At 23.2% G+C, this 14,577-nt stretch overlaps 5 protein-coding genes across 5 annotated transcripts; 2 read left to right on the top strand and 3 right to left on the bottom strand.

Annotated features, from left to right (window-relative positions):
* Window positions 1–570: 570 nt before the first annotated feature.
* Window positions 571–1,356, top strand: PCHAS_1347500 (regulator of nonsense transcripts 3B, putative; the record flags this gene model as incomplete). Its single annotated transcript, XM_016799374.1, has 1 exon — window positions 571–1,356. One exon carries the CDS (start codon window positions 571–573, stop codon window positions 1,354–1,356), a length of 786 nt encoding a protein of 261 aa, XP_016654672.1.
* A 638-nt stretch (window positions 1,357–1,994) lies between these two features.
* On the bottom strand, window positions 1,995–2,681 carry PCHAS_1347400 (nicotinamide/nicotinic acid mononucleotide adenylyltransferase, putative; the record flags this gene model as incomplete). The annotated part of the gene is made up of 1 exon (XM_016799373.1): window positions 1,995–2,681. The coding sequence occupies one exon, from the start codon at window positions 2,679–2,681 to the stop codon at window positions 1,995–1,997; it is 687 nt and encodes a 228-aa protein (XP_016654671.1).
* Window positions 2,682–3,582: 901 nt separating this feature from the next.
* PCHAS_1347300 (conserved protein, unknown function) lies at window positions 3,583–6,349 on the bottom strand (the record flags this gene model as incomplete). The annotated part of the gene is made up of 3 exons (XM_016799372.1): window positions 3,583–4,790; window positions 4,876–5,653; window positions 5,777–6,349. The coding sequence occupies 3 exons, from the start codon at window positions 6,347–6,349 to the stop codon at window positions 3,583–3,585; spliced, it is 2,559 nt and encodes an 852-aa protein (XP_016654670.1).
* A 1,281-nt stretch (window positions 6,350–7,630) lies between these two features.
* PCHAS_1347200 (conserved Plasmodium protein, unknown function) lies at window positions 7,631–8,524 on the top strand (the record flags this gene model as incomplete). The annotated part of the gene is made up of 1 exon (XM_727663.2): window positions 7,631–8,524. The coding sequence occupies one exon, from the start codon at window positions 7,631–7,633 to the stop codon at window positions 8,522–8,524; it is 894 nt and encodes a 297-aa protein (XP_732756.2).
* A 989-nt stretch (window positions 8,525–9,513) lies between these two features.
* Window positions 9,514–14,229, bottom strand: PCHAS_1347100 (conserved Plasmodium protein, unknown function; the record flags this gene model as incomplete). Its single annotated transcript, XM_739575.2, has 1 exon — window positions 9,514–14,229. The coding sequence occupies one exon, from the start codon at window positions 14,227–14,229 to the stop codon at window positions 9,514–9,516; it is 4,716 nt and encodes a 1,571-aa protein (XP_744668.2).
* Between the last annotated feature and the right edge of the window lie 348 nt (window positions 14,230–14,577).

Below are 14,577 nucleotides of genomic sequence, written 5' to 3'. Positions count from 1 at the left end.
TTTTTAAAAGAAATGAATTATAATATATAGAAGATGTATATACATTTGTATGACTTTGGATTTCTATTTAACTAGAAATTTATTGTACTTTTTTATTTTTATTTTTTTAGTATCCCTCTTAAAATTGTATATAAAGGTTTAGCATTTAAAAAGCTATCTACAAAATGTAAAATAAAATATATGTATTAAAATATAAAATATTTTAATATACTTAAAACACTTATCTCTATTTAAAATAATTTTACTCATTTATTCATTATATTTATCACATATGCTTTCTTTATTATAATATGCTTATAATATTTTTTTCAACAATGTTTATGTAAAATGTATTAATTTCCATTTTGAATCATCAACACAAATAATAGTCAGTATGCACAAAATAAAAACAAGTCACGTTTTTATATTTTACGAAAAAATGATGGTAACAAATACATTCTTTTAAATGCTTGTTATTTATTCGCTTGATTTTGTTACACATATGAAAAGCATACATATGTATATGCACACATAAATAATAGTAATGACAATGATATTTGGCATACTTCAGTATAATAAGAAAAAAAAACGATGTATTCAAATGTTAGACCGTATAAAATATTGCAAAAAGTAAAAGCAAACGAAAATAATAGTAAAGAAAAACCAAATGAAGAAAAGAAAAATAATGATAACCATAAAAAATATGAAGATGACAGAAGGTATAAATATAATAAGCATGTAAATAATTACAAAACAAAAAATAATAAAACATACACCATAAATAATAATTGTGAAAAAAGTAACAATAATGTTGTATTAAACAAAACGGGAAAAGATATGTTGATATCTTTACTAAAAAAAGACCAAATGTGTGTAAAAAAAAAAAAAATTGTTATTCGAAATTTACCTCCAACTTTAAATGAAAATAATTTTTTTGATTCTTTTTCAAACAATCTTAAAGATGAATTAGATTATTATTATTATGTTAATGGAAGTATAGGAAAAAATTCATCTGATGATATTACTCATTCACGTATATATTTATCCTTTAAAGATTATATGAAAACAGACGAATTTATAAAAACACAAGATGGGAAATATTTTTATGATACAAACGGAATTAAATATAAAGCAAATGTCACATTTGCACCAAATCAAACAATAATACATAAAAATCGAACAGATAATAGAAATAACACATTAGACACTGATCCATATTTTTTAAAATGTTGTGAAGAAATGAATAATCCTGTTGACCCACCAAAAAACGATATAGATTATCATGATATTATTAATGTGGTAAGAGAAAATGATGATATCATATCTCCTATAGTTATAGATCTAAGAAAAAAACTAAAAAATAGCAAAGTCAAATAAGGTAAAATAAAGTAAACCTTTTTTATGCCTACAAAATATATCAAATGAAAAAAGTTAACCATTATTAACATTCTATACTTGGGAATAAATTTATTTACACATGTGGATATTTTTCTCAAAAAAAATGAGAAAATATAATTTGGCAGGCACATATAAAAAATAACATATATATAGACTGAAGTTGTGATGAGAATCATATCAATAATAACAAGAATATATGTTATTACTTTGTTAATCTTATTATAATTATTTTTAAAAACAAATGTTTAAATTAGTTGTTATATATGTAAAGGAAAATTAAAGTATAATTCATGCTAAATATAATTGCACAAATATAAACAAATCGTTAATGCTTCCTACAAGTATATAAATATCAAAGAAATGCAAACTTACGCAAAACAAATATATATATAGAAAAATAAAAATAAAAAAGCTTTACAAACTCCAATGAATATATATTTATTATCCATTTTGATAAAAAATATACTCCATCTTATTACTTTGAATAATATAACTAAAATAATAATTTTCTGTTACAATTTATGGCATTATCTCATATATCCCTAGATAGCATTTTCATTCATTTGTTTGTTATAATAATTTGACAAAACACCATTTATTTAAGGGTTCCGAAAATATTATATTCCATTACGTTTATATAAATTATTATCATTTATATAATCTATAGCTAATGGATTGATATATTTTTTTAAATCTTCATAATTGTGCTCAACTAATAATTTTCTTACATCAGTTGAAGAAATATAATTAACAAAAGACTTAACTGGAATTTCAATTAAATAATATTTATGCATTTTTTTTAATATCTCTTTATTTATATCATAATCACCCCTCTCAATAATAATGAAATTATTTTCAGAAACTAGCTGTTCACCATTATCCCATGAAGTTAAATCATTTAATAAGTCTGATCCAATAATGAAATAGAATTCATGTTGAGGATATGTTGTCTTTAGCATATTTAATAAATCATATGTTGCAGTTGTATTTTCAGATTCCAAGTCTTTTACAAATATTTTACTTTTGTCTATCGGATATGTGTTATTTTCTAACATAATAGAAAACATATTATTCCTATGGTCAAATGCTTCGAGATTTTTATCATATCTGCATCTACATATAACTACCCATATTTCATCTACCCATTCCAAATTGCTAATTTTTGAAAGTACCATTTCATGACCATAAGTAACTGGATCATATGATCCTCCATATATACATATTTTTTTATTCATATTTGAATAACAAGCAGGCACAAACAAATTATAAAGTATAAATAAAACATACAATAAATAATATATCATTTTCAACTTTATATGCGAAAAAAAAAATCAATTTCTATAACAAAAATATATATATATATGCCTATGGTATATATTATAAGCTATTTGGAGATTCCCTGAACATTGGTTCATGCATTTATGCATAAATGGTGATTTTTATTCCCCACCATATGTAAAGTCATCTAAAAAATTTATTTGAATAACTTCAATATCTATCATTATAATTTTTGCAACGATTTTTATTTTTTCATTTATGAATATGCTATCAGTTCTACCAAAAAAGGTATATGTACATTATTATATAAAACTATTTTTTTATAAAAATTCAAAGTATATATATCATCCATAGAATGAGCTAACAAACCAAATAAAACAAAATTAAAGCAGAATTAAGTACATATACAATCCTAAAATATAATTATGTAGTGCGAAAAAAAAAAAAAAAAAATATATACTATAGTATAAAAATTATTAGGGGTTGTAAAAAAATATTTAATGTTTTTTTTAAGATAAATTATCGTTTTCTATTTATAATAAAAAAATATTTAAAAAAATTAACTGAAAAAATATTTAAAAGCATCAAATAAAGTTAATTTAAAAAATCAAAAAATTGAGTAAGTATTAAAAGCAAATGATAAATAAATAGTGTATATATAGGAAGTTAAAAAATTAAAGCATGCTCATATTGCATGTACATAAATGCGTATTATTAAAAAAGGAATTCACAACAAATGGACAATTATATACACTATGTATATATAGCAAGTGGGACGAATAATAAAAACAAACAAAATAAAAAAAGAAAAATATAGAAAAAAAAAACAAACATCTATACATATAACTTGTTTACAACAAAATATGCAACTCTTATATATATTTATTTTTTCACAATTTTGGTTACATTTCGACTTGGTTGCTATATTTAAATTTTAACAGATGGCATAAGAATTGAATCTAACGAATCTTTAAATATATAAAACGGTTTTATATTAATAAATGGCATTTTGATTATTTCTCCTAAATAGGTAGTTGGTTGCAAAATGGGGAAGGAATATTTAAAAGTGATATTTTTTGGTAATATTGTTATGTCTATATTAAGAATTTGATTAATAACCGAAATATTATAATGAATTATATCATTTTCTGTTAGTTTATTCTCATGTGCATGTATATTCAATTTTGTTTTATTCAATATTTTTGAATCATCATTTTCATTTATATTACAAACATAAAAATCGTTAACAAAAAAATCAAAGTAAATCGCTAACTCTTCATTACCTTCAGTTAATATTTTAGGTATTTTAAAATTTGTATGATTGGACATATTTAATTCTCCAACTTTTAATATAACACCAATAGATATATTACTATTTTTACTTTTTATTATTTTAAAACAGTATTTACATTCATGTATTAATCGTTCATCTCCATATGTATAGGAATATTTATCTACTTTACCTTTTTTTTTAACTAATTGAAAAGAATAGTTTTCACTAGCTAAATTGTTTATACATTGAAAATGTTTATTTTCATTCCATGGTTTATATCTTTCTTTTACTTCATTTTTATTTAATAATTTTTTAAAAATATTATCAAATAATATACTATAAATATTATTTATACTTTTTGTTACATTTTTCAAGGATATATTTACATTTTTTTTTTCTACATAAGGAGGTTCAAAAGCTTCCATATTTATTATTTTATAAAATTCATTTAAATTTTTAACTTCTTCATAAAGAGATACATTAAATGAATCATTTTTTTCATCACCTACCATCCCATTATCATTGTCTTTTTTTTCGTTTACTTCTTTTGGACACTTTAAATCATCAACTTTTATTTTCTCATTTTCATATCTCATACAAATAAAATTCGTCCCATCATATTTATTATGTATAATATCATCAAAACTATTTTTTATATATTTATGCATATTATACAAATTTTCATGACTTAATAAACTGAACCTAACATTTTTAAAAATAATTTCTTGTTCTTCCAAATTACAATTATTTTTAATTATAAATTTTATCACTTCAATAAATATTCTCATTTCGTTTATCATTATATTATCTAAGCTGATAAAATGGCTAAATGCTTCTGCATCTAGTAAGTAGTGATAATTTTCTAAAAAAAAAAAAGAAGTGATAATAATAAGTACTACCAAAAAAATGACACACATCATGTTTGTAAAATGTAAATAATTTGTTACCTGAAAAAATTCGATACCACGAATCAGACAAGATACGAGAGAAATCCCTTATCATTTCTGTTTCTTTGAAAATTGGCAATATTTCTAATATTTTTATAATATTTTCAAAATTCGTTTTTTCTCTAATCGTATTTATAACATCATCTATAATACCAACTATTTTAAAATTTTTACATTCTATATAAATAGTTATTAATAATTTAAAATCAAGATCTTGTAGTCTAAAATTTTTATCATATATATATTTAAAAATATTTTTTATTGCTTGTGGATAATCTGTCTTTAATTTCATTCGTATATGAATATTATTTGTTTTTTTCATTAAATGATGTTTTTCGATTTTTTTTTCAATTATATGATAAAAATATGATGAAATATATTTTGTTATAAATAAATTAGAAAATATTCTATGATATCCACTAAAATTTTCGCTATTTTTTTTATTTGGAATTAAAATTATTTCAACAACATTTTTATCATAAGGTGATATAACAAAATTTTTTAAAGACTTTATTTTTTCAGCTAATAGTGATTCACTTAATTCTAAAAATATGGTATCGTTTTTAATATACTCTTTTTCATATTCAGATTTCATAGAAAATTGTTTATTTTTTATTTTTAAATAATATTGTAACTCAAAATTTTTTAAAAATTGAATTTCTTTTATTTTATCTTCTAAATAGACATACTGATCCTCTGTTTTCGTTTTTATTAAGCTGTTCTTGTGCAATTTATTATTTAAGACCATTTCTAAAACTTCGTTGCAATTATAATAATCCTGAACAAAGAAAAGAAATCACACAATAATATGCTTAATAAATTATCAGAACACACATTAGAATAATTAGACATGCAGCCATATCATGTAAACTGCTTACTACATAATTATTTACGAACTTACCACGTGTTTGGTTTCTTGATCTAATATAGAATATATTTTTTTATGAGTTAGTTTATATATATTTAGAAATGCTAGCTCATCATGAACATTAGAAACCTCATATTTTTTATGTTCATTAACTTGTTTTTCTATTTCATTTAATACTTTCGATTTATTTTCTGGATTTAATTTTGAGAATTCTTCTAATTTTCGCTTTTCTTTAGTATCCTCATTTTGGTCTACACTTACATCTTTAGCGACATCTTTAGCGACATCTTTTTTAATTTCATTTTTTAATTTTAAAGCACTGATTTTTTTCTCAACATCTTCATAACTTTTTATTTTGGAATAACCCTTTAACACATTTTTTTCATAATATTTTAGTAAATTAGATTTCTTAACAACCTCTTTTTTAATTGTGCTACCATTTTTATTATTCAACTCCGAATTATATTCATTTCCTTTTTTTATAATATTAATGATTGATGCCTGATTATCACATATTGCAACCACTTCATTATCATTTTTTTCTTTATAATTTAAATCGGTTTTTCTTTGGGTTGTTATATCTTTTTTTTTTGAACAACACGGCATTTTGAAAGACAATAAAATCAAAAGAATTAAAAATGGCTACTACAAAACATATGGAACTTATTATAAAATAATAAAAAAAAAAAAGTTTGAAATAATAATTAGAGTAATATATTAAAACCGCCTTACCCTTAGCATATAAATATAAGTCACCTTTTAGTAGCAAATTTAAATATAGAAATGAATATATACATCCAAATAAATATGCACATATATAATACATACGATTTAACGGGTAATCACACTTAATAGGTAGTTTACTTGCACTAGTGTTATTCTAAAAAAATTGTAACGACAACCAAAAAAAAAGAAAAAATGTGCAAATTACTTTTTAAATAAACTACAAAAAATTGTTGTAAAAAGTGTAAAATAAATATAATGATAAATTGTATCTTTATATATTTAAAAAAAGACAAAAAAATAAGCAATAATTTAAACAAATATGTATTTTTTAAAAATTATTTTATATATCTACTAAGCAACCACACCAAAAAATTATGAAAAAAAATCATGACAAATATTTATACCCCCCAAAATTATGTTACACCATTTTAAAAACTAAAAATGTAAAATACACAATCATAATGAATAGTATACAAAAACAAATAATTTAAAAATTGTATATCACTTAAAAATTAGAACATACGATAAAGTTACATAATTTATGCAATCATAAATTATCATTTTATTAATTCATTAATGTTTATTTTATTACTTTTAATAGATTAGCACAATTTTCTATTCATATTTTCATTTTATTATATACTGCAGCGACAATACATTTTTTAATATCAATATATACACACGTATAATATTTTTGCATAATAAATTATTATATGCTGCATACCCACTTTTTTTTTTATAAAAATTTATATTTGAAGTTGTATTTTTAATTATTTATCATCATTATTTACTTTTTTTTAATTATATATATTTTTTACTATCACATATATTCATGCATTTATATATTATGACTACATGCATGTATGCATTTTTTAAATAAAATTAGGATCTTACTAAAAATTGCAGATTAAGTAGAAATTATAATAACGAGCCATGAAATAGGAAAAATAAAAGTAAATTCACAAACTAGGGAGAAATTAAGTTTAAATATTTTTGCTAATTCAAATTTAGGTATACCCCATACATATTTATAAATATGTATAAAAATAAAACCATTATATAATACATGCGAAAAGTATGGAATATATAAACAATAATTTGATCATGCAATAAAATGCATAGAACAAATGAACTAATAAATAATATATATACTATCATAAAATGCATATATATGATGAAAATATAATAATAAATGACGAGAGTGGATGTGAAGATACTCCTAAAGAAAATAAAATAAAAATCGCAAATGGATTAGTTAAAAATTTTTGTCTTTTAAAAGAGCTCGATTTATTAACAGTTATAAAAAATGAGGATGAAAACAAACAAAACATTACAGATAAAAATATTAGTTGTAATATAGAAAACATAATTTGCGCAAATAAACATATTTTAGATTTCATATTTTTAAAAGAACAAAATGATTTAAAAATAGAAGAAACAGAAGAGGAGAAAGAAAAAAACAAGAAAAAAAAAACGACAATAAATAAATCCCTTGAAGATGATACACTAAAGGAAAAAGATATATTAAATATTATTGACACATTAAATAAAAACGAATTAAATATATCTATGTATGAAAATAAAATAAAAAATTGTGACGAATTAAACAATTTTAAACCTTTTAATAATACCCTACTAATAAATTATATTGATATGCCACCAGCATTGAACAATCAAAATTCCTCTTCCCACCTTCATCAAGTTTTGAAATTACTAATTAAAAATTATAATAATTCATTAAATATAATTAAAATACAACAAAATACGATAAAAGATCTGATATTTTACACACACAATTTATTAATAAATAATAAAATGTTAATAGATAAAAATGAAAAGTTAATTAAAGCTAGTTCTATTCATACAGAATTAAAAACTCATACACCAAACAATAACCATGTTGAAATCAAATTACCAATGACCGATCAGGAAAATGCTTCCTCTCTATTTAAGACACAAATAGATTTATACAGGAAACATATTAACCATTTGTATAACGAAAATAACGAACTAAAAAAAGTTTTAAGTACCCTTGACACTGGAAAAAAATTATAAAATAACTGATTTATAAAAAAAAAGAAAAATATAATATTGTTTAAATTATGAAAATAGCATATTCATTAAAATGTGCTACATTTATTTTTATGTACAAAGATAAATGGTATAATCCATCTTGTCTTCACGTTTTTAAGTGAAAAAATATATTGCTCTTATTATTTAAGCATATCCATAAATCCGACTTGTTTTCATAACATAATAAATATAAACACATTTTTAAACTAAAAACATTCAAATTTTTAATTATGCTGATAAAATATTTATTAATTATATAAAAGGACTAATATATACTGTTAGTTTTAAGTTACACATATGAGGAAAAAAATAAAAATCAAACAAATAATTTTAAATGATATAAAATAGTGACAATAATAACAAACAAAATACAAAAACAATACAAAAAAAATACGAATAACAATGATATTTAATTATACTATAACTTATGTTGTATTATATTTTCTTTTTATCACTACAACAAATGAAAACTTCATTGGATATGCATATTCGAAAAACAAATTAAAATAAAGCGAAATAAGTGAAATACATATATTTTTGTGTACCCTTTTTAATAATGTTATACATACATGACGTGAAAATTTTTAAGTAAAGCAAATCCGCATATTTTTCATTATTGCTATTGTATTAAATATAAAAATATGCTTCATATTGATTTTTCTTTTTACATCTATATATTAAGTAAAAACAAAAAAAATATCTTATAAATATTTATATGTATATAGACACAAATAAATAATTAAAAATGTGTACATTATATGATAAAATTTATCAAACGAAACAATAAATAAAATGGGAAATTTTATTAATTCGGAACAAAATTATTATCTCTGATTTTGTAAAAAATCTAGACAATGAAAACGGTTGCTAATTGTTAATGTGGATGTGCCTTTTTATCGATTCAGTTTTTATTTGGTTCGCTACTCGCCACATCTCTCTCTCTCCATATATGCCATTTTTCATTTTCTTGTTCAAATGCAACTGCAATAATTCGCTGTTGTACCATTTTCTGGCGTTTTTTGAATTTTAAGAGAGCTATTGTTTGAAAACGATTTGTTATAGTAGGATCCTGAATTAATCTGCCCACTCAAAGGAAACTGATTTGAGTTTTCCCTCTTTTCTGGTATTTGACCACTCATATATCTGCTCATCTGCCCAATCGATTGCTTACTGAATTGGCTACTTAGTTGATTACTGAATTGCCTGCTTGTTGGTACCCCTACTTGTGTACTAAATCGTCTACTAATTTGCTCACCCATTTGTCCATTAAATTGGTTACTAAACTTTTTTGGAAATAATTCAGATTCATATATACTAGACATTTTCATTGTATTATTATACGGCATAACGCTAATTCCGGGGTTCGTATTATATTGTATATATTTATTATTTAGATTGAATAATGAACTAAAGTTTTGAATCGTAGGTTCTTTTCGTCCACATGAACTGGTATTAGCATTTGTTGAATAACATCTATCAAACATACAATTATAACCACATTTTTTGTTTTCATTTGGGTTTTCTACTACCGAATTTGTAGAATATAATTTATTTAAATGCAAATCAGGAGTACCTTTTACTTTAATTTCTTTAGGCTGTTCTAGTTTTACATGAAAAGACAAATTTCTTAATGTGTTATCGGATCCCATTTTACTCATATTGAATGATGGCGATTTTCTTAAGTTCAAAAATTCAATCTTTCCTATACTTTGATATTTCTTTTCATTATCTAAAGGTGTGTAATTTTGGCTCATGGATGATGATGGTGCCATTGGTACGTCTACTTTTGTTAAGCTATCGTCTTCGGTTTTTTTCATATTTATTGAATTTTGTGATGGATTATATGAGTTATTTTCATTATTTATATTTTTATTCATTTTGCTTGTTTTATCAGTGGTCTTATTTTTTGGCAATTTTTTGGATGGGGTAGATTGAGATACCAAACGAGCATCAGAATTGTTCATTTGTGATTTTATATTAAAACTATCTTCCATATCATCTCGTCCAATTCTTGGAGTTACATAATTATTTTTCCATTTATCTTTTAAAGGCTTTATTTTTTCTAATTCCTTATTTAACATTGCATTAACTCCTCCTGAAAAAGCATTCATTTCGTTATCATTTGTTTTATTTTTTTTCGAACCCTTTTTCTCTTTCATTTTAATTATATTATTAATTGCTCCTTTTTGTGCTGTATCTGATTTTATTTTTTTAATTTTTTTATCCAGTTTTATTTGTGATGGCACAGTTTTCATTTTTCTTGAGTTAGTTAACTTTGGGATTTTTGTCATAGCTTTCTCTTCGCCATTTGACATGTCTTCACTCATATTTATTTTTTTACTTACCTTCGATTTTTGCTTTTTTAATGATTTAGATTTTTTTAAAGGCTTGCTTATTTTGTCTAATTCAAAAATACCCTTAGATGATGATGCTTCATTTTTTTCTAAAGCTGGACTTTTATTTTTGCTATCATTGTTATTAATCAAACTCGATTTACTTACATAAGAGGGCATGCTTGATTTCCCATTCAATTTAAAATTTTTTGAACTCATTGACTTCTTTTTATTAAGTAATTTGTTTTCTTTAGAATCCAATTTTTTCATAATTGTATCTTCTTTTTCTAATGTATTATGAGCATTGCTCTCAGATTTCGAAGATAATGTAGTCTTACTCTTATTTAATATTATTTCATTAATATTATCCGATTTTGATTTACCTAATTCTTTTTTTTTTATAAGAGACGCCGCATTTTTTAAAGATGTCGATGAAACACTTTTAGAATTACTTTTATTGTAAAGGATATCATCTTGTGATTTCTTCTTCATACTCTTATCACTATTTGATCTGTTAATTTTTTTTAATACTCTTTTTTCCAAGTCGAAACCTTTAATAAAGTTTTTGCTTAATGACATTTTTTTTACTCCAATGGCCTTTTTCATAGGTACTACACTTTTTCTTAGTGGAGTAGGAACTGTCTTATTAATAACATTATTTTTGTTTAAATCATTAACTTTTTCAGGTTTTAAATCTTTTTTGTCTTTTAAATTCCCACTAATATCTGCTTTTAATTTCAAAACGTTTGGTGAACTTTTCATACTATTTTTTCCTTTTAAAATTAATTCTGATTTCATACTTTGTTTTATGCTAAATGGTGCTGCTTTGGGTTTTACACTAAATGGGGCCGCTTTTGGTTTTACGCTAAGTGATGTCGTTTTTTGTTTTACGTTAAGTGGTGTTGTTTTCTGTTTTAAGCTAAGTGGTGCTGTTTTTTGTTTTAAGCTCAGTGAAGATATAGCATTTTCATTTTTTGATAATATTTGATCACTCTTTTTTGGAGTCTTTTTATTCATTTTTTGGTCAAGACCTTTTTTTAAATCTGTTTTTTTTTTGTTTTTTATTTCTTTAAGATTGCCTACGGATTCTTTCTTTTTATTATCAAGTTTTGGGGCTTCTTTAACATCCTTTTTTTCTTCTTCTTTTTCCATGTTAGATATATTTTCATTCTCTACCTTTTCTACTTTTATATCTGAAGCATTATCCAAAGTTTCGTCAATTTTTTCTGCTTTCATATTTTCAATATCATCCAAAGTTTCGTCAATTTTTTCTGCTTTCATATTTTCAACATCATCCAAAGTTTCGTCAATTTTTTCTGCTTTCATATCTTCAATATCATTCAACGTTTCATCTATATTTTCCTCTTTTATGATAGGGATATCACCTGTTGTTTCACTGATTTTTTCCTCTTTTGTATAGGCAGAATCATTCGCAGTTTCTTCTACTTTTGCATCATTTTCTGTAGTTTCATTCTTGTTTAATACCACCGTTTCTTTATTTTCTGTTTCAGTTTGTTCTTTGCTGTCAGTTATATTTATTTCCTTTTGCTCTTTGTCTTCTTCAGTTTTTGCTTTATCTATAGTTGTATCATCCTTTAATTTGGGATCACTGTTTTCTACTGGGACATCAAGAACTGGTTCTTTATTATCGGATGCACTCTTAAGTACTATTTTCTTTTTCTGTGGTTTTTCTTTCGGTTTAATTTCGCTTATCAATTTTGAAGTTGGTTTTTTTACAATATTTTTTTTAATGTCTAACATTGTTTTGGATTTTTTAACAAGTTCAGTCTTTAAAGGTATATTTTTATGTGTAACATTAGGCTTTTGTGGAATTTTTTTTTTAGTGATTAATGGGGTTTTTCGTATATCATTAATACTTTTTTTCAAATTTAAATTTTGTTTTCCATTTTTTATTTCTGAACTTTTTTTTAAAATTTCTATTGTATTTTTTATATCACTTTTAGGAGGCGCTTTAGATTTAACATGTTTTTCTTTAATTAATGTAGGTAACCCTTTATGAACAAATTTGAAAACACCTTTTTCGGCTTTGGGATTTTCTGCATTTCCATTTTCATTATTAACTTCTTTCGAAGGTATAAAATTCGTTTTAAACATTTCTTTTGATTTTGTTTTTGATTCGATTGTTGGCTTACTTTTTTTTGGTATATTTCTAAAAACTCCTTTCGATTTGTTAGAATCTGGTATTTTGTTATTCACCTCATTTTTGTTCAATACATTCGACGGATTTAAGTGTGATTTCGTTAACAAAGGTACTTTAGGTATACTTTTGGTTTTGGATATTTCTGCATTTTTTGGAGTATATGCTTTACTTTTATTATTTTGTTTATTTATGTCTTTAGGAATAATTTTAGGAATCACTTTATTTAAAGCAAAACTTTTTGGAGCAATTTTATTTGGAACACTGGTAGAACGCTTACTAAGAAATGGAATTTTCCCTTTTTCTCCAAAGTTGTTGCTTTTTATATTATTTGCAAAATCCTGGGGATTAAGAACCTCTAAAAGCCCTTTCACTTCAATGTATAATGGGCCATTATTTCCATATGAATTTTTTTTTTTTTCAGGGTTAATTTTATTTGTTATACTTAAAGAGGGCTTTACCATGCTGCTATTTTCATAATTTTGAGGATTATTTTTTTCTTTTTCTATTTCAAGTGGTATAGATTTATTTTCTTTATTTAAATTATCCTCACGTTTACTACTATTAGAAATTTCCTGTTTTTTTTCAATTGGGGTTAAATTTGCAGAATCTTCGATATTTGATCTATTTTTATCCGTAGAATTTAAATGTATATTTTTACAATCATTATTTTCAACATCATTAGTAACTTGCACAGAACTTGTATTTATTGTTGTATTAGTGTTTTTCTCTTCTATTGTATTTTTTTCATTGTCTTCGTTTTTTTGCTCTTTATTTTCTTCTATATTGTTTTGCTTTTCATTATCTTCGTTTTTTTGCTCTTTATTTTCTTCTATATTGCTTAGCTTTTCATTGTCTTCGTTTTTTTGCTCTTTATTTTCTTCTATATTGTTTTGCTTTTCATTATCTTCGTTTTTTTGCTCTTTATTTTCTTCTATATTGCTTAGCTTTTCATTGCCTTCGTTTTTTTGCTCTTTATTTTCTTCTATATTGCTTAGCTTTTCATTGTCTTCGTTTTTTTGCTCTTTATTTTCTTCTATATTGCTTAGCTTTTCATTGTCTTCGTTTTTTTGTTCTTTATTTTCTTCTACATCGTTTCGTTTTTCATTATTTGCGTCGTTTTCTACTATAGTTCCCTGTCGCTCGTTGCTAGTATCAGCTAATATGCCCGTATTTATATTATCTTTTAAATCCATTACTAGTGTGTTTGTTCACTACAACTAAAATGCTGAAACTTGTTTTTCCCCGTTGTTAATGTGTTACACACGTTCACGAATTAAAGGCACTACAAAAAAAAGGACAGAAAATTAATTGACTAAAAAAAACAAAATTTGTAATTGTTTACAAAAAGAAAAAAATCATAATTTTAATTAAAAATAAGCACACACAAAAATATATATAATTTTTTAAAGCATGCTAATAAAATAAAATGACAAAAAAAAACAAATAAACAAATAAGGAACAAAAAAAAGTTATTTAAAAATATTAATGTATAATTTTCCGTGTTAATTATAGCTATGAAAAGAAATAATTATATACACGTT

The sequence above is a fragment of the Plasmodium chabaudi genome (assembly GCF_900002335.3).
Source record: "Plasmodium chabaudi chabaudi strain AS genome assembly, chromosome: 13".
NCBI classification, from domain to species: Eukaryota; Apicomplexa; class Aconoidasida; order Haemosporida; family Plasmodiidae; genus Plasmodium; species Plasmodium chabaudi.
This window is presented reverse-complemented; position numbering and strand designations above follow the sequence as displayed.